The sequence below is a fragment of the Pongo pygmaeus genome, chromosome 7, assembly GCF_028885625.2.
Source record: "Pongo pygmaeus isolate AG05252 chromosome 7, NHGRI_mPonPyg2-v2.0_pri, whole genome shotgun sequence".
NCBI lineage: Eukaryota > Metazoa > Chordata > Mammalia > Primates > Hominidae > Pongo > Pongo pygmaeus.
Window position 1 is genome coordinate 6,560,357 of NC_072380.2, and position 20,386 is coordinate 6,580,742.

General features: G+C 42.4%; 2 protein-coding genes across 7 annotated transcripts in view; one reads left to right on the forward strand and one right to left on the reverse strand.

Moving 5' to 3' along the window:
- Positions 1 to 17,901, reverse strand: part of ANGPT2 (angiopoietin 2) — a 61,879-nt gene extending 43,978 nt beyond the window's left edge. For both annotated transcript variants that reach the window (XM_054499961.2, XM_054499960.2), the window contains exon 1: positions 17,294 to 17,901. In XM_054499961.2, the coding sequence (XP_054355936.1) occupies positions 17,294 to 17,581 (288 nt within the window). In that variant the 5' untranslated portion in view covers positions 17,582 to 17,901. The remainder of the gene's footprint in view (positions 1 to 17,293) is intronic.
- The window catches only part of MCPH1 (microcephalin 1), a 240,728-nt gene that overhangs the window by 139,622 nt on the left and 80,720 nt on the right, over positions 1 to 20,386 (forward strand). The gene's annotated exons all lie outside the window — the stretch shown is intronic.

Here is a 20,386-nt window from a genome sequence, read left to right on the forward strand (position 1 = left end):
TTGTACCTCTGTAAAGCTAGGTTTTTGGTGGTTGCTGTTTGTGAAAAGCAAGTACTACAGGAAAATTAGCATAGAGCGTGAAATGCAGGTGGCAGTGTCCAATTTGATTCCAAAGTTTGAGAAGCCAGGTGTGCCTAACTGGCAAATATATTCCATTCATACGTCACTGGGGTTACTTAAGAAAGAAAATAAAGGATCTTTTTTTAAAACTCAATTTATATGTATATTGGTATTTTCAAATAGCTACTAAATTGTCAGAATATAAATACCTAAATTATTTGGAGCTAACCACTTAATACAAGCAACTGTTGCCCTAGAGATAAATAGAGAAAAAATAGTGAATCACTAAGGGTGCCATGAGCTGAGAAAGTTTGAGAATAACTAGCCTAGAACCTTGCACTTGGTAGGATATAAACTCAACCTACCCTCTTCCTCCCCTTCCCCCAATCCAGGTATTGCCTTTAATTGTAATCTCTATTATTTGATATGTTTGTCGGAAACCTAGTAAGTCAAAAAGAACTAATAAATTGTGTAAGACCTTCATTAAGATGTACCCTTCCGTGTTTTCCTAACTTCTGAAATCACTAGGAAAAACAGCCATGTTGCTTGCAAGCTGGCTGGTTAGTCCTGTCTTCTTTCAGGTGAACAGCATTTATAACCACAGTGTACCTCGGGAGAACCGTTCTCAGAGCAACATGCACGTGTTCCATGGGTACCGTGGTTGTCTTCGGGCTAATGCGTTTTTGGAAGTGTAGATTGGTGCCAGTTTCACAAAACTCCTGTGGCCTATTTCTGCTTGTAATTTATAGTTTGCCTCCTCACCATCCTCACTTGCTCTAAGATGAACTAGTTTTATAACATTAGATTATACAGAAAAGCCAAATTTACTTGCATGCCACAGCAATTTGGGAAGTAAACTTTCAGTGTGATTCTCCAAATGCTTGTGGTAAAAGTACAGGGACTTGAATCATTTTCCCATAATTAGTTTCAGTTCTGGAGGCCCGCCCCCTCTCTTTAACCCTCTTGCCTTGCATGTGTGTCTCTTGCAATGGAAGCTAGTGGAAAATTCCTCTCCCCCTTCACTCCACTGCCATAAGTTCTAAAAAGCATGCCATTCAGAATTGACGTTTTCTTCTGCATGCTTGAATTTTTACTCAACAACTGGAAGGGGAAAAGTTATTTCAAGAGATATTTCTCTATTTATCAAAGGGGCGCAGAGCCGCAGCAGCACTTTGGACCACTGTAGAATGGCTGCCTCACTTGCCTCATCAGTAGAGGAGCACATGTTCCTATCAAACAATGGGTGCCTTTGAGTGATGGTGTGTGACACACAGCACAGCAGTGCCATTTCTCAGAGCTGCAGCAACACTGGTTCACACAAGTCACTAGAGATTCCCATCTCCACTGACTCACTCGGTGGGAACAAAAGCTCCCATGCCGGTGGGAATGTGGGGCCAGGGGAGCACCGGAAGAAGGGAGCCGTGGCAGAGGTTTTCCTATTGTTAGGTTTGTTTGTTTCCGTGAGTCATCTTACCCCCATTTTTTTTTTTTTAACCAAAACTCACTGTGGTTACTTCTCTAGTTTGGGTTATGACTCCTACAAGCCAGTTTAATTTTATCAGTGGCAGTGAATTCTTGAAAGCTTCCCTCAGTTGTAGAAATTTAGTTTCAAATTGAAGTGGTCAAAGTGCCAGCTTAAACTTTGTGGTTTAGCGTCTTTATTGAATCCCCCCTGGCGGAAGAACCTACATTGGAGTTTTGGCTGCTCTTTGGGATTCAAATTATGAGTAGTTGGTTCCACTGGAATCTTGGCCCTCTCCTGGAGTGGCTAGAGGCACACTTTGACTTTAGGAGGCCAAAGTTAGAACCTACGTAAAGGCTTTGTCCAAAATGCCTTTCCTGCACCCCGGCATTTTCAGGTGGTGTGTGTAGACCTGACCATACTCTACTCATGCCTCACTTCCCAGCTGTTGGTCCCCTGCCACTTAGATGCCTTTCATGGGCAAGTCCATGCTAGCCTAGGAAATTTCCCGAAAATGGCAGTGTTAAACTCAGAATTAGGATTTTGATCCTCATCTTAATCATTATCCCCAGTGGTCGCTAGCTGTCCTCTGGCCAGCTCGAGGAAAATGCTGGGTTTTTCACTGCAGCTTACTTGCATTTCAGTGGTCCCAGTAAGCGCTCAAGAGGAAAGATCAGACCAGCCAAACTTGCAAGGCAGGCTGATGAGCCAAGGTACAGAAAGTACACCTGATGGATTTTTATAATGATGGCGATAAGTCATACAAGGTGAAGCTTAATGCAATTTAGAAAGATTTGATAAAAGGAAGAAAAGTCCTCGTGCTCACAGAAGCAAGCTCTCATTGGCAAAATTATTGTGTATAACAAGCATCTGTCTCTGATGATGCTGGAAAAAAGAAGGTGCTATCAGGGAGGAAGGGAAGGTTTGAAAGACCAGAGTGAGCAGCAGATAGGCACTTGGGTCCTTCCTTTTATTCCCACCCTCTTTTCCATTGGCTGTTGATAAAGTTTCATCGATTTTTAGCTGTCTGTTGTATTTCAGTACCTCCTTGTTAACCTCTGATTATAACCTGGGGGGAATTATGTTTGACCAGTACTTAATGAATCAATCTATTCCTCAAAAGTTGGTTCTGGGCACCATGGAATAAACACCAAGACCACTCAACGTATTTTCTGAAGAGTGGATTTCATTAGCAGGCAGGTTAGTCTTGGAACTCAGTCAGAGCAGCTTTAAGTCAGTCCAACTCCACAGATTTCAGAGATAACAGTACAAGAAAAATGATACATGGGTTTGTACAGTTAAGTGTTGAAGTGTTGACTTCCATAAAAGAACACAAATGTCAATCTACAGCAGTACCATGGGTATGTAAATTGTGTTATACAGCAAAACACTGCACAGTGATGGAGAAAAACAAACTTTAACATGCACAACAGCATGGATTCATCACAGAAATAATAAAAGAGACCAAAAAGGAGTATGTACTGATTGTTCCAATTATATGACATTCAAAACCTAGCAAAAATTAACCCATGGTGGGTGACAGAGCAGAGTCAGGATTGGCGTTGAGAAGAGGGGGATATTGACGAGGAGGGGCCTGAGGAAGCCGCGTGCAGGGTGGGAAGCCTTCTGTATCTTGAGTTGGGCGGTCATTACACAGGTGCGCACATATATGGATGAGGAGGGCGTGAGGGGGCCGTGTGCAGGGTGGGAAGCCTTCTGTATCTTGAGTTGGGCGGTCATTACACAGGTGCGCACATATATGGATGAGGAGGGGCGTGAGGGGGCCGCGTGCAGGGCGGGAAGCCTTCTGTATCTTGAGCTGGGTGGTCATTACACAGGTGCGCACATATATGGATGAGGAGGAGGGTGAGGGAGCCGCGTGCAGGGCGGGAAGCCTTCTGTATCTTGAGCTGGGCGGTCATTACACAGGTGCGCACATATATGGATGAGGAGGGGCGTGAGGGGGCCGCGTGCAGGGCGGGAAGCCTTCTGTATCTTGAGCTGGGCGGTCATTACACAGGTGCGCACATATATGGATGAGGAGGGGAGTGAGGGGGCCGCGTGCAGGGCGGGAAGCCTTCTGTATCTTGAGTTGGGCGGTCATTACACAGGTGCGCACATATATGGATGAGGCGGGGCGTGAGGGGGCCGCGTGCAGGGCGGGAAGCCTTCTGTATCTTGAGCTGGGTGGTCATTACACAGGTGCGCACATATATGGATGAGGAGGGGAGTGAGGGGGCCGTGTGCAGGGCGGGAAGCCTTCTGTATCTTGAGTTGGGTGGTCATTACACAGGTGCGCACATATATGGATGAGGAGGAGGGTGAGGGAGCCGCGTGCAGGGCGGGAAGCCTTCTGTATCTTGAGTTGGGCTGTCATTACACAGGTGCGCACAGATGCAGACAAAGAGGGGCGTGAGGGGGCCACGTGCAGGGTGGGAAGCCTTCTGTATCTTGAGTTGGGCGGTCATTACACAGGTGCGCACATATGTGAATGAGGAGGGGCGTGAGGGGGCCGCGTGCAGGGCGGGAAGCCTTCTGTATCTTGAGCTGGGCGGTCATTACACAGGTGCGCACATATGTGGATGAGGAGGAGGGTGAGGGAGCTGCGTGCAGGGTGGGAATCCTTCTGTATCTTGAGCTGGGCGGTCATTACACAGGTGCGCACATATGTGGATGAGGAGGAGGGTGAGGGAGCTGCGTGCAGGCTGGGAAGCCCTCTCTATTTTGAGCTGGGGGGTCATTACACAGGTGCGCACAGATGCAGACAAAGAGGGGCGTGAGGGAGCTGCCTGCAGGGGGAGAAGCCTTCCATATCGAGCTGGGTGTTTATTACACAGGTGCGCACAGATATGGATGAGGAGGGGGGTGAGGGAGCCACGTGCAGGGCAGGAAGTCCTCTATATCTTGAGCTGGGTGGTCATTGCACAGGTGCGCACAGATATAAAAATTTACCAAGTTGTACACTCAAGATTTGTGAATTTTATTCTATGTAAGTTATATCTAAAAAAAAAAAAGAAAGAAAAGAAGAAAAAAAAATTAGATTCCCTAAAACAGAGACAGCAAGTCTCGAGTCTGAGCTAGCTATAGCCATGCCAGCAGCTAGATCCATGAAAAGGTTGGGGTTGGCTTTGCCCAGGTGATCACTCGGGGACGGGGGACGTGCTGTGAATGGAAGATGTGCCTGCTGTCAGCACTGATTTTGTCCACCCTTTATTTCTACAACGCTCTCTTCAAAAGAATTACATTTCAATTTCATACCAACTATCATGCCTCTTCATGAATCCCTCCCCACCCCCATGTGGAAAGCCTCGCCTGGCGTCCGCTCCATCTCCAGATGTTACTCACTGGCTGCCGCTAGGTGGCTGCGAAGGGTGGCAGCGTCACTGATGCCCGGCTCAGGCAGCAGCCATGTAGAGGTTAAATCCCCGGGGGATCTGCCTCTCCCTATGTGTGTGGGTCCTGGGAGTGAGGCAGTGTGGTGTGGGGCGGTTGCACACACCCCTGACTGCAGGGCTGCACCCAGACACGTGCGGTGACCCCTTCTCTACAGCCGCTTGTTGCCCTGGCACCAAGCCAACCACTCAGCATCCAGCGCATCCTCACCTCCCCTCCGGGGTGAAGCGGAAACAAGGGTATGTGCCAAAATTGGTCTGCTCACCATTTCCCAGATTTTCCACATTTGTTCCCGCTCGGGGTGAGGGGTGTGCTTCTGGTGTGACAGCGGTGGGCTGTGTAGGGTGGCGGGCGTTGGCAGTGAAGTCTATTGGCCCTCCTGGCCCACACACGAGCGGGTGTGGATTTTATATTGAAATCTTTTTAAAATCTGTTTTATTGTAAGAGGCTCTGAAAGGAAGAAATTTTATCAGAGTTTTGCGGCCTGTGTACGTTCTGATACCTCTCAGAGCTCGAGCTTCTTACCCACGTAGGACAAGCTGTTGTGAAATTGAGTGAGACGATGTAGCCACATGGTGTGCACCTGATAAATGCCAGCTGCCACCACAGTGATGGTCAGCAGCATGGTCACCACTGTCATTTCACAATTACAGCCCAAGGAGCCCAAGGGGAAGGAGTGCCTCTCTCTGTTTTGACCTTCTCTGACTGCTGTCCTAATAAACAGTGTCCTTTCTGCAAGAACCCTGTAGACTTTTGAAACCAACAAGTGAAGGTGCTCCAAGGCCCTTGTTTTGAGAAGGGGCAAGTGTGCTAGGTAAGGGATTTCCTTGGGTGCTTACCTTCCATGCCTCCTGGGCCCCTGACTCGAAGCTGACCATCTCTGCTGATGCTGACTTAGGATTTTAAATCACTTAAAATTGAGCTGGATAGAGAAAGGGTCCTAGTTAAGCTGAGAGGGCTGCGTATTCGTGATTTTTTTTCTTCTTTCTCATGCAGAGACTGTTTATTTTAGTGGTAGCGGTATTTAGGGGTGAAGAAGGGGAAGGAAGAGTAGTGTGCCATCAATTAATTCTATGCATGGCAGCTGCAACGCCTTCGTGGCACAGGATAGGCCAATTATGTAACCGTAAACAAATTATATGTATTAAAAGTTGTCCAATTAAAGGAAAAAACATGCATGGATTTATATGTTTGTTATTACCCAGAAGGGAGCCATGCTGTACTTGAAAATATGCACAATTTCACATCACAAAATAACCAGTTGTTATTTGAGGGGCTGGTGTTCTCATTAGTCTTAATTTTTTTAACTCATAACATTTTTGTCCCAATCATCAACACTGTTAAGAACATGTCACTGGTGCAGTTAAGTTGAAAATGATTCAGGTCAGGAATTCCTGTCATTAACAATTTTTTATATTAAAGTTGGAAAAGTTTAAGGAAATTAAGAACCTATTCCTTAATAGTTAAAAATAATAAGGAATTTCATATACCCCCAAATGTTAAGCATAGATAATTAGCTTGTGGTTGGAATTTGATGGTTTTATGTTATTCAGCAAAATACAATAACGTACTTTCTCAAGCAGCATTTTTACACCAACATTTCCCATTAAGACCAGTTTGTTTAGGGAATTTTTAAGCTACATCTGTATGTAATAATTTTTTGAGATTCCAAAGACTACGCAGTCTAATAAAACTCTAATACTTCAACTATCTTCAGACTAATGTTTATAATTATCCAGTAGATGACCAAGAATTGATATCATCTGTTGATTCCAGAAATTATGGCAGAGAAAATGCTGTCAGGAACCCAAAGAAAATCAGTGGAATTGTACCTCTTAGAAATTCTGAATCTTTTCTACTAAGATATGTGGCTTGACTGCTTAACCCCAAAATGCCTGCTTAGAAGGTAGTTTGGGGCTATCTTGTAATACTCATTTAGTTCCTGCCTTCTTCTGCCATAGAAACAACATGCAGAAGCAGCATTATGACTCACACTGAACCTGAAGGGGTGAAATTACATGTGATGATGGAATGTGGCCATATTAACCCAGTCACAGCAGTGTGTTGCCCAATGACAGTACTGGAGCAGTTTCCACAGTGGCACTCATGCAATATGCAGAATACAGACATTTTACACACACACTTACAATGGTCCTTTTCAGTGTTGAAAAGGAATTCATTATCTTTCAGAGTAAACATGTGCTTTGAGGTATATAACTCAGAGGCATAGAAGTTAGATCATTTAACCCGATTAGAGTGACTGGAATTATAACCTTTAACTAATGTGAGATGTAGTATAGATCTTGATAAGTGTCTTTCTGATGTTCCTATTAAAATTCATTTTAATTATAGTTCCTGCAATTATGTAGCATCTTACAGTTTCCAACACCCTTTGCTATCCATCATCTTATTTGAAACACATAATAACCCTACAAGTTCATTGATGTAGGTGAGAAAACCGGTGCCATTTCTGAAGATACACAGTGATTGTTTCGGCCAGTTAATTAAGGCAAGAAATCACTAAACAATTGTTCTACAGTTATTCCTGCTTTTTTTTTAAACTCACTTATTAAGTGAAAGAAGCCAGTCTGAAAAGGCTATATATTTTGTGATTCCAACTCTATGACATTCTGGAAAAGGGAAAACTGAAGATAGTAAAAGGATCAGGGGTTGCCAGGGGTTAAGGGGAAGAAGGGCTGTGCAGGCAGAGCACAGAGGATTCTTAGGGCAGTGAAGCTGCTCTGTGTGATGCTACAATGATGGATCCAAGGCTTCATACGTTTGTCCAAACCCACAGAATGTACAGCACCAGATGTCAACTGCGGGCTCTGGGTGATAATGATGGGTCAGTGAAGATTCATCAGTTGTAACCAATGCACCACTCTGGTGCAGGATGTTGATCGTAGGGGAGGTGGCTGTGTGTGTGCCACGGAGGGGGGTTATGGGAACTCTCTGTACTTTTCTCTCAATGTTGCTGTGAACCTAAAACTGCTCTAAAAAACATAGTCTTTTAAAAAATCATTTACTACATATGAAAAGGAACAAGTAAAGCAACAACAACAAAATGTTATTGTGTAGTTTCAGATTGCATCAGTAAACCTAGCCAGCCCTCACTAGGGTCTTCTGATGGTTACATAGTTAAAAGTACACTAGCACCCCGGGAGAATAACTTCAGAGGCATGCTGGTCTAATGGTAATTGCATCGACTTCACATGTCAACATTTTTTTAAAAATTAGATTTTCTTGAATCTGATCATGTCCAAGATACCTCTTCTTTTGGTATAGAATGCCTTTATTCAAACAACGGGAGAACACGAACATATCCCTTTGCTGTAGTTTGGCTAAATTCCTGAGGCTGGCTGGGGCCAGAAACAAAATCCCTGAAATGGTCTCAATTTTTTTTTTTTTTTTTTAACCTCACCCTTTTTCCTTCTGGTTGATGGTCTTGCCCCTCAGGCAGAGGGGAACTGGCAGTTTCCCCATTCCCTTTTGGCACTTCTTGAACAGAAAAGCGAATGTCAGACGGTCCTTATAAAGTCCCACATGATTCAGCCACTGAGGATGGCCCTGGCTGTGGATTTACATGTAAGACAACTTCATGGTGTATTTTTGCCTTTTGCTGTTGAATATACCTACCAAGATGTGCTTTGGGCAGACAAAATAGAAATCTTCCGTGTGTAGCATGTCCAATTGGATACTGTTAGTGACATACAGAGACGAGCCCACAACTCAGGTTTAACCTTCATTCCTGAAATTTGCCGGAACAGTCATAATGAAGGTGCTAATGTATTTCCTTAAATACTGAGTACTTCAGACAGGGAGATATGGGTGGTATCTAGTAACCTTGTGATAAGACCCATATTAGATTAATAGTAGTCTCATCACCAGATTAAACCACCTGGATAGCCCACCTCAAGTCATCAAGAGTGTTAACATGGGAGTAAGTGTGACAAATGCCCAGGTGGTCTGGACTAAATGTGACAAAATTGAGAAATAGACCCTACAAGAGCTGGATTTTAAAAAGAGAGAGAGAAAAAAAAATGGAAAGGCTAGCTGCTTGCTTCCTTTTAAGACTTTGTTCACGTTCTCGCCCCCAAAAGCCAATTATGATTATAATTAATCAGCCCACAGAAAATGATTCCTTCTCTATGAGACATTGTCAACATGATAAAATAATCCATTTCCCAAGACTTCTATATCTTAGTATCTCATCTCTTTAAAAAGCTCCGTTGTCCATAAGAAATTATAAAATTACATATTGTTAAATGACAGGTAATTTTTAATGTGTATTTTTAATTTGGCTATTGGTTTTTAAAATAGTAAAATATTAAATATCAACTATGAATATTTTGTGGTGGCAAGTTGTCAGGTTAATGTAAAGATTCCAACAATAATTAACAGACATGTGAAAAGTTGCTCAGAGGGAGAACCGGTCTGATTTTGGAGAAAGTAATTACCATCAGAGGAGCCCTCAGGGGGAGCGGGAGAGTCCACGGGTTTCAATCAGGTTCTAGATGAATTGCAAAGAGAAAGGTTTTAGCTGGTTGCAGGAGGGGCTCTGGTAAAAGGATTAAGTCCAGTTCTCAGGAGTTTTTTAATAGGTTTCACATCTTTTGTCAACTGGTGCAAGGAAGGATTACGACAGAAAAGAAAGGTGATTTCATGGAGAAATATCTAATTAAAATATTAAAGACAGTCGGCTGGCACACCTGACCTACAGTCCAGGCGGTGGTAGGCAGAGTTCCTTCCCCTTTTTTTAAACCACACATAAAACAGTCATTATAATTCCAACAAATGGTTCAAACTGTTATTCTAAACCACTACCCATGATTTTTTTTACTGTTTTTATTTACATCAAATCATTCAACTTCACATCATTTTCTTTTTAAGCATTAACATAATGCAAGTGCCAGGCCATTTCTGGTGATCTCATCTGTAGAATGTTAGATGGACAATAACACTCAAATAGTTTTCAAACTCTAATAGTGGGAAGGGAAGGCCACATGGAACTTCCCTGAGACTGAATTTCATCGTCCTGCCTTTCAAGTGGTGTACTATGAAATCCAGCATTCACCCTGTCAACTTCCAGAACAGGGCTGTAACTAGATGTATGGTTTGTAAGAATATCCCATGTATACTTCCTCTTGGTTATAACATAATTTGTTGGGGGAGGGGTTTTGTCCTTTTTTTTTTTTTTTTTTTTTTGAGACAGGATCTCACTGTGTCGCCCAGGCTGGAGTACAATGGTGCCATCCTGGCTCACTGCAGCCTTTGCCTCCTGGGTTCAAATGATCCTCCCACCTCACCCTCCTGAGTAGCTGGGACTAGAGGCATTTACCACCACGCCTGGGTGATTTTTGTATTTTTTGGTAGAGACAGGGTTTCATCATGTTGGCCAGGCTGGTTTTGAACTCCTGAGCTCAAGCGACCCACCCGCTTCGGCCTCCGAAAGTGCTGGGATTACAGGCATGAGCCACTGCACCTGGCCACATAAATTTGTTTTTAGTCTTCTGAACTATGAAATAGTTGTACCAATTATACCAATTGCACCAATTCTATTACAAGGTGGAATTTCTTATCGTTCCTTTACAAACAGGATATTCCCAGTTGCTTGTTTCTTCTTGTTTTCTTAGCAGCTTCAGCACCATCCTCACATAGAAGGGCTGGCATCTCACCTGTCTAGAGGTGAGAACAAAGCTTTGCTCTCAGCAACCGGAATCTGTCAAGTCTGCTGTGGGGACTTGGTATTTCAGGCCTGATGCTGGCCTAGGAGTGCCCTGCACTCGTCTCAAGATTGGAGTCCCAGTGGGCGAGAATTGCTGCCAAGACTAACCAGGGGTGTCAACCAGTGACTTAACTTCTCAGGCTCACTTTTTTTTTTATTTTTAATAAAAACAAATTATTAAAGAGGTAATTTAAAATATGTACTATATAATAAGTACTACAGCATATACAGTGTTTACATATATAGGCATTAAAATTAAGAATGTTTATTTCAGAATCATATAATTATACCTGATATTTACTTTTTGTCATTCTTTGTATATTCTCCATTTTTTGCAATATCCATATATTACTTGGGTAATAGGAATAGCAACCGTTCAGAAATAGTTCTAATTGATTTTCCTTTTATAAAAGGGTTTCCGTGTAGTGACCAAGGATTTAACATCATCCCCACCCCACAGTCCCTCACACGCCTGACTCCCTTTGCGCTGTGTTTAATTTCTCATTTCATTCATTTACCCTTCTGTGCGGCACATACCAGCTGCTGCTACACTACACGTTCTGACCAAAGCATAGTGTCCCCCTGGGGCAAGACTCTTGGGGATTGTCTTTTTTTTATTTTTATTTTTTAGGGTCTCACTTTGTTGCCCAGGCTGGAGCGCAATGGCACCATCATAGTTCACTGCAGCCTTGACCTCCTGGGCTCAGGCAATCCTCCCACCTCAGCCTCCCAAGTAGCTGGGACCACAGCTGCATGCCATTGTACAGATGGGGTCTCACTCTGTTGACCAGGCTGGTCTTGAACTCCTGGCCTCAAAGTATCCTCCCATCTTGGCCTCTCAAAGCTCTAGGATTACAGGTGTGAGCCACTGTGCCTGGCTTTAGGCATTTTCTTCCCCCTCTGACTTCTTCTAGGCACCTAGAACCAACACTGCCTGGACACGTGAAGGCCCTCGATAAATATTTTTTGAACAAATAAATAAACTTTCATGGCTCCTGCCCCTGAACTGGAAACCTCACCTAGGAGGGATGGGCGGGGTCGTGTGGTGTTCACTCACTTACGCTAATGAACTGAGAAATAACGCACTTGTGCCCAAATTCATATTCATTCACACTCCTCTCAGCAGTTTTCTGCAGTCTTCCCAGCCCCACGGAAAATTCTGCTTTTGTCAGAGGAGGGGATATGCGTGCTTTCCCGTGTTTGCTTTACCGCTGGGCAATCCATACAAGGCTACTAAACTGCAGAGGGTACTGGTGTTAGCATGCCCCATGTTTATAAGGGACTTAAAAATATATACAGGCTTGCATCCACCATACCTACCATACTTGCGTACTAGAAATATTCCCGGGGTAAAATGAGGTGAGGCGTGGAAAGTGCTTTAAGGTGATTCAGAGCCACCCTGTTGTGATTGCTACCTTTGTGATGACTGGTGTGGCTGCAAAGTTCAGTAGCTGTCTTTATATCAGAATAATTCTAGAATAATTTAGGAGAAAATTCTCATTGTTAGGTTCCTTCAAGCCAAAGGAGGATGTAGTGAAAAGAGAATAGGTGTTGGCTGTCTAGATGGGCCCTGTTTAATTAGAGTCGACCGTATCAGTTGCCAAATGAAGCCAATCTTACAGGGCTATCCTATAGAACAAATATATATTTTATATATTTAATATGATATATATGTGTGTGTACACACACACACACACACACACACACATACATATATATAGGGAGAGAGAGAATGGGTTGCCTGCTGACTTGCCATTAAGTACCGTAAACATCCTGCAAATTGTGAACAGCTAATTGGAAAACAGTGTGTCCGTGTTCATGATTCATTGTATGCATCCTCTAGATCTCAACTCAGGAAATCCACAAAGCTGACCAGGCCCTGGTGTCATTTTGTGGCCAGATATGGAAAGATATAAACCACCTCCTTTCTTCCCTGTCAAAACAGTTGTGCCACGTCCTTCTCCTCTTCCTCATCTTGACTGACTCCCTCACAGGTGGTGTCTCTGTCTCTCCTGCCCCTGCCCCCACACACACCTTTATTTACCTCAATCTTTCAAATTTTGCTCTTTGTTCCTAAGTACAATCTTCCTTCCAACCTCTTGTCCTGTCATTTGTGGGCCAGGAAAGATCCTGATTATGCTATAATGCCACTGTATGTGTTTTAAAAAGAAAAGAAGGAACGCTGTACATTTGATATTAAATTTGGCATTTTAAATATGAGGGCTGGTTAAAAATCTCTGAGTGCTAATCTCCAAGAAAGGGATGGAAGACTGGGGAAGGAGAATCTACTTCCTATTTCCACCATTTTAATAGCCTGACATTTTTTTTTTACCTTGCCCATATCTTACTTTTGTAACATTTTTGTTTTATTTTTTAAATTACTCCCATGATGGTAGAGCTGATTTGAACTGTTGTTTTTCAATTTTAAATATACAAAATTTCAGTTATTTTATGGATTAAAATAAGCACCATGGACCATCCTGAGCATTTGATCACCACTGGTAAGACCATTATCCTTCTCAAGTTCCATCTATGGTAACTGGCTTACAGATAAACTTGTGGATTACAACCTATTTGACAACTGTAAAGAGCCACATTGATTAAAATCAGAAGATTTTCAGAGTTCAGTATTGAGACTATATGGATTATCTAGTGTCTCAATAGAAGGTAAGGTCATGGAAATCCATTTCCTAGTTCTAAACTCTGCAAGCAAATAATCATCTCCCCATAGTATGATATCTAAATAGTTAATCCAGTATATCAGACAACCCCATTTAGTAAACAAAGACTACTTGACCATAGAAAACAAATGATATATGTATAATATATAATCCATATAGAGTAAACATGTATTGTATTTTATATACTGTATAGGCACATATCATACTATACATATACACATTGCATAAGAGATATAGTAAACTATATTTGTATTTTCCAAAATTAAATATGTTGCACTTCCCCTACCATAGTGAAACTGTCTCTTCTACATTCCTTACTACATTCCTTACTATATAGTAATACTAGCACTGAGCACAATCATATTTCACCACTCAGGATGTAGCCGGTGGATACAGTAATGGTTCTTGTCTTCCACTACCGCAGGAGACCAGTGGCTGTGAATGGGATGGGATTTTTTTCTTTCCTCTAACGAACCAAGCCCTGGGTTTTATTGTTGTTGTTTTAATATACAGCTATTGAGTGTTTTGTAGCCACACATGACAACACACACACACACACACACGTACACACACACACACACACACAGAGTCCCTAGCAAGGGCAGGGTGGGGCTGGCGGGCTGGGTTCCTCTGTGAGCCTCTCACCATCCGTTTCTCCCAGTGACAGCAGCTATGTTTGAAGAGCATAACTGCATGGTTTCCTATGCATTGATTCGTGAGTAGTAGCTCTCCTATCTTATTAAAAAGATACACTATTATTACTTTTAAAGAAAGAAAAGGATTGCAATTCACATTTATAGTTTCCAGCCTGTTCTTGTGTCGTTTAAAAAACAAACAAGAAAAAAAGATGGCAGAGGAAATGTTTGCCTCCATAGTAGGCATCAACTTTATTTTTCAAATCATTCTGTTTTAACGTGTTCATAGACTCTGCAGTTGTTTATAGGTATGAGGCACTCATCAGTGTGAAATAGTTATTTCCTTTCCATATTTCCTCTTATCAGGAAAAAAAAAATCCCTGTGGTCTCCTAGCAAAATACAATCCGTTTTGCTAAATTATTTGTGAGTTTTTATAAAGTGTGTTTAATATCACCAGGGCAGAGCTTCAGACTAGTTGCAGGATTAGCAAGAGAGTCGTAGCATGAGTAGTGTTTGGTCCACTGCAGTGTGTTTCGTGTGCTAGCGATCATGAGTTTATCTTATCCTTGTTTAACTACTACACAGCGAGTAAGCTGTCCTGTATTGTTCCATTCATATTCCTCTGAGTTCATTCAGAAGCCTGACACTTCCTTTGCCGGACAGATTAAAGGGGCAGCGTGGGACCTTTTGATGATGTGAAACCTGCTTTCTTAGTCTAAGCTCCCTAGGCTATGCTGACCACTCAGAGGTTGAACTACTATTTATTTGCCCTAAAATGAACCAGAAACTTGGTCTTAATTTCCTTCCTGACAAGTGTTTTAATTTCCTAAAAGTGTATGGATTTTGTAGTGGGTTGTTTTTGAATCTTTCATTTTTAGTGCCGATCCAGGAGAGAAAGGAGATATGGAAACATTTTTTTCAAAAAATAGCTCAAAAGAAAATATGTAAAACCATGAAAAACCGAGAATTGTGCTGCTGCTTTCTGTGCTAATTAAATCAGTGGGTGTTAGGTTGTAATGATAACCCTTTAACTGTGTGGCTTATCTATCATTCCATTTTATATTATTTTCTTCCTCATGAGAAAATCGGTGTTTATTATCACAGGTGACAAAACACAGGAGAAAAACAAACAGTGAGGTTACATTTAATCACTTTAAGTGGGTTTCATCTTTGCTTTTTTGTTTTCATTCCCAAGCCAGAAGCCGTAAACCGAGCGAGAGTGCAAATTGCCTTTCTCAGGTGCACATCGCTGAGATAGGCTGGGAGAACAGGTGTGGAGCCCGTGAAAAGATAAACATTAAGTCATTCTTGGTGAAATGGTATTTAGCTAGACAGCTGAAGACGGACTTTTGAACTACCATTTTGCTACTGCTGTTCAAATATTGACTAAGTGAACCTGGAAAGGAAGAAATTTTGGTCGCCTAACATAGAATTCCTTGTCTTTTTCTGTCTTTAAATGCTATCTCAAAGACCCAAGAGAAGGGGTAGTTTACCTAAGAAAGAAATATGAGCTTTGCCTATGGAGTTTCAGGTATACCTAATGTAGGCTTAATTAAGCAAATACAATTTAGCAGCCGTGCATTTGGCATAGCATTCTTTTATGTTTCCTGGCTATTTCTTCTAGGAGATGACTTGCCCGTCGGGCAGATTAGGATATTTACTGCAATGCCTCTGTCGTGCCTCACTGTGACTCTGTAACTACAGTAGATGTGGGAAAGCCATTAAACATCAGCATGACGATTTACAAAGAAATAGGAAGTTCAAGTCGAGCAGATATTTAGGATATAGTTTGCCTTCCACATATTTCAGCCTGTGTTGCTGCATACTTTTTAAGCTTAGCATAATTATTCACAGAGCTATGAATTTTAGAAGATGTTTAAAAGCACACCACAGTGACCTGGGAAAGGAGGGAAACTTACTGGAGCGCTTAGCCAGAAGCTTAAAAAGACATTGCTAGTGAGTTTTAGATTACATGAAATCTACATTTGATAGGTCATTTTGGTTAAGTTTTTGTGGTTTTAAATGACTCCTCTTGACATGGTAACCAGTGGTGCTGGGAACATTCATTCACATTCATTCATTTAAGCTCATGACTCAAATAATAACTTAGTCGTTTCCTCTCTGAAGGTAGGGGAGGTAATGAGGAGCACAGATTAGGCTCCAAGATCTGTTCTGAGATTCAGATAAGGTGTCCTAATGAAAGGTTTATGGTGAAATGAAAGAGTGAGAAAATAATTGTGCTTTTCTAGGGTCATGTGTCAAATGAGGCTCACCAACTTTTAAAAGATTTTATACAGCTTTAGATAATCACATTCCCTGCCATGTAAGCATTGTGATGTAATGGCATCACCATGCTACTTAACGAATAATTTATGCATTTTGTTTAAACTTCCTTTAGAATATATATAGTCCATATAAAGAAAATTCCAGGGTCATTTTGGGTTTTGTATAAATAGCTCCCATGTTTACATGTGAAAAAAAATTATTTGTGAAAGAAAAACAGAGCTTTCAATATCCTATTTTGGTTACGTCTCCATAAAAAGTCTGGGAAACAGTGGGATCATCCGTGAAACAGTGGAATCACCCCAAGAACAAACTGTCAGACCGTCCTGTCGTGGCATGACTTGAACATAACCGTCCCACGTGGGGACGCATTCCGCACCGGTTGCTGGAACTGACGGGGGCTGCAGTGCTGAATACCTTTGGGACGCTTGGGAACTGTGCCCCTGTTTACAGACGGCAAGCCCTTAGCGGTAGGGCCCTGAGATTCTGAGAAACATAAGGTCTGCTTTATTTAATTTCCTCTCGTTTACCAAGAGTCACAACCTATTTTAGTAAATAAATTCAGGAAATTGGTAAAGCACTTTACTCCATCCGTTATGCCTCGGTCATCAGCATGGTTGTCATGGTCTCGCTGGCTCACGGGCTGCTGCGGCTCACAGCCTTCCCTCACTTGCCTGCAACCAGCTGAGAGGCTCCCTGGTGATGGGTGTTACTGAGCTTAAACGATGTAAACAAACAGAACGGCACACAAGTTGTGCAGGGAAGTGTATTTCCTCTACCTTGTTAATAAAGATTTCTAACTTTAGAGATTTTCTGTATTGACTCTGGCACTCTTTCCAAATAATTATTTTCACCCCGGGGACTACCCACACACCCTGGAATAGAATAAAAGAAATTATCTTTCATTTGAGGGTACCAGCAACCCGCTTTCCAGCTCTAATCCTCTTTATCCTCCTTCTTTTTTTTTTTTTTTGGTTGTTAAAACCTGAGCTGCTGCCAAGCTGATCTTAATAGCATGGATTGTTCACCAAGACAGATGGATTTTTTTCCTACCTTCATTAGCCACTGAGTGTTGTTTTCCATGATGTTCTCCAGCACTTGCAGCCTCTGCACCGAGTCATCGTATTCGAGCGGCGCGTCCCTCTGCACAGCATTGGACACGTAGGGGCTGGAGGAAGAGCGGCAGTTGTCCATCTCTGGCAGGAGGAAAGTGTAGCTGCAGGACCCATGCTGGACCTGATATTGCTTCTTTCCTATGCTGTCCATGCTCTTCCGAAAGTTGTTATAGGCTGCAGCCAAGACAAGATCACAGCTCAGAGTAAAGAAAACAATCTGCCACATTCTTTCTTCAGTAATAAACCAGCAGCTTAGCAAACTTGAAGGCACACACACGTCCAGAGTCCCGAGCTGCTGCCGTCTAAAACGCAGGGCTACTATGCTGCCATGGCTGGGTCCGTCAATGAAAGTCTTCTCTTTCCTCTTTTTCCAGTAGCAAACCTGGTTTTTAGTGCTGTGTTCTCTCCAGGCATGCAGTAAACTGTCAGATTGCAGTGGGAAGAACAGTCCTGCTCACTTGGGAGGGCTGTGTCAGCTTTTACAGAGCAGCTTTCACGGTCCTTTGTTCCTCTCTCCCCAGATCCTACAGTGTCAGTATCCGAATCAATCACTTTCCTTTCCTTATATGATAAGTTGATAAGAGCAGCCAGACATGTGTAGTGGGCTGCTCCGCCCTCCTGGCTTAGCCGTTATCTTCCTGTAGGGGGTCACTAGCCAGGCAACAGGAAAAATCAGAGCAGAATGCCTGCCGTCCAACTGGGACCCATGCTGCAGAAACCCTCTGGGAAAAACCGATCTGTCACAGGACCCCTGGGCATTTCCTAGGCACCACCCCAATTAAGTATTTCCTAGAGAGAGCAGTTGATCTCTTTTGTCTGAAACTGATTTTGCCGTGCTAAGCTGGCAAAATATCTGAGGTAATAACTTTAATGTTGAAGTACAATGAAAGTTCCTGTTTTTTCCTTTAGGAATAAAAATACTACAAATAGGTCAGGACTTCGGTTTATTTTTGTTATTACAAATAAAGAGGAAGAAGTTTGGCTCTTGTAAATGTGTGTCTTTTCAGAGGGAAAAATAGATTCATTGATATTAGTTGATTCTTGAACCACTAGCCAAGTTACAAAAGATTTTCATTTCAGAACAGTTGGATAGAAAGATCTTCTGTTATTAAGTCACGTCAGAAACATCAGTTTCTGAGCTCTGACCTTTATTCTTTAAAAAAAATCCACTTGGATATTCACACTAAAAATACACTGTACTGATTAAGTTCATTACAGTACAATAGAAAAATTAGAATTTAAGTGTCTGTGTAGAAAGAGGGACACAAACTTTTTTTTTTTTTTTTTTTTGAGACGGAGTCTCGCTCTGTCACCCAGGCTAGAGTGCAGTGGGGCAATCTCGGCTCATTGCAACTTCCGCCTTCCGGGTTCAAGCGATTCTCTTGCCTCAGGCTCCTGAGCAGCTGGGATTACAGGCGCACACCACCACACCCAGCTAATTTTTATATTTTTAGTAGAGACGGGGTTTCACCATGTTAGGCTGGTCTCAAACTCCTGACCTTGTGATCGCCTCGCCGTTGGCCTCCCAAAGTGCTGAGATTACAGGTGTGAGCCACCGTGCCTGGCCCACAAACTTCTTTCTTGTATCAGAATTTGTTGACATCTCAGCATTTTGTAACACATTATCAACTACGTTAGTCCCCCTTGGTATTAGACTCGGGCAAGCCACTTCCCTGTTTTAATTAAGCTCTAATGTCCTCATCTGTGCAGTTCAAGGGGTGCACTCACAAGATTTTTCAACTTCAATCCTATGGCTCTGTAAGGTCTACGAGTCACTTCCTTTAACAACTAAAACTTAATACCTCAGAGATTAATAATATGTTAACTCACCAGCCCAAGTGTTCATAGGGAAAAAGCCCCCTGCCTTTGCTGCGGTTTGTTTATCTCTCAAGGTACAAGGCTTATTATTCCCAGTGAGTGCTGAATATCTGTTACACTGACTTAAAAGACCACATCTACCCATAAAAGATCTTTATTTTTTACTAAGCTCTAACCGAAAGATAGCCTTTCCCTTATCTATGAATAGTTAACGAACAACAGTGTGAATATCTGTGACTTTCTCATCCTCAGAAATCAGCTATTTTTATTTGCTGCCACAATACTCAGAACTACATTTTTATTAAAACCACCCCTAGATCTTGCTACTGAACATTTGAACAAAGTAGCATGTGTCTTCTTTTGAGAAGGTGTTTATAAGCTTCACCAGACAACCAAAGGGTTCTGTCACACAGAAAAGCTGGGAGACATGCTCTGGAAGGATCCCATTAGTAGAAGAGGCAGTATGATTCCACCAAGGTTCTGGACATGGTTTCCACCAAGGGAACCAATTAAAGATGCTATACCCATCCGGACAGTGCACCGTCAAAGAAAGCATATAGATCTCAAAGATGAGACCTGTGTTAGAACCCTGCTTCTGTGTGACCTCCAGCAAATGCTTCAATTCTCGAAGCCTCAGTCTCCCTAGTCATAAGATGGAGATCATTTTTTCTCTGTAGGGTTTTTAGGATTAAGATATAATTGTATGTTTAGAAATATTCGTTCCTTTTCTTTACAGGCATGCTCCATTAAATGGGAATCAGTTCTTCCACCGTCAAATAGTGTAACTCTGCTATTCTCTGAATGCGAAGCAGTGGCAGTGGCATAGGGTGCAATTTTTTTATTTCCTGTTTGAAAAAGCATATTATAAGGTATTAATATCGCATATGTGGTTTTACCTTTTTTTAAGATTATTTTTTGTAGAGACAGGGACTCACTATTGTTGCCCAGGCTGGTCTTGAACTCCTGGCATCCAGTGATCCTCTTGCCTTGGCCTTCCAAAGTGCTGGGATCACAGGTGTGAGCCACTGTACCTGGCCTGCATATGTGGTTTTAAAAGTCACTCAGTTGTCTTCCAGGCAAATAGAGTAGTTTAAAAGGAACAAATAGAAAGTGGGCACACCACAGTACTTTTTGTCCACCAGCCTTGTGTCAGACACCATGCTATGCACTGGGGATAGAGATCAGAGCAACTGGATGTCTGACCTAAAGAAGC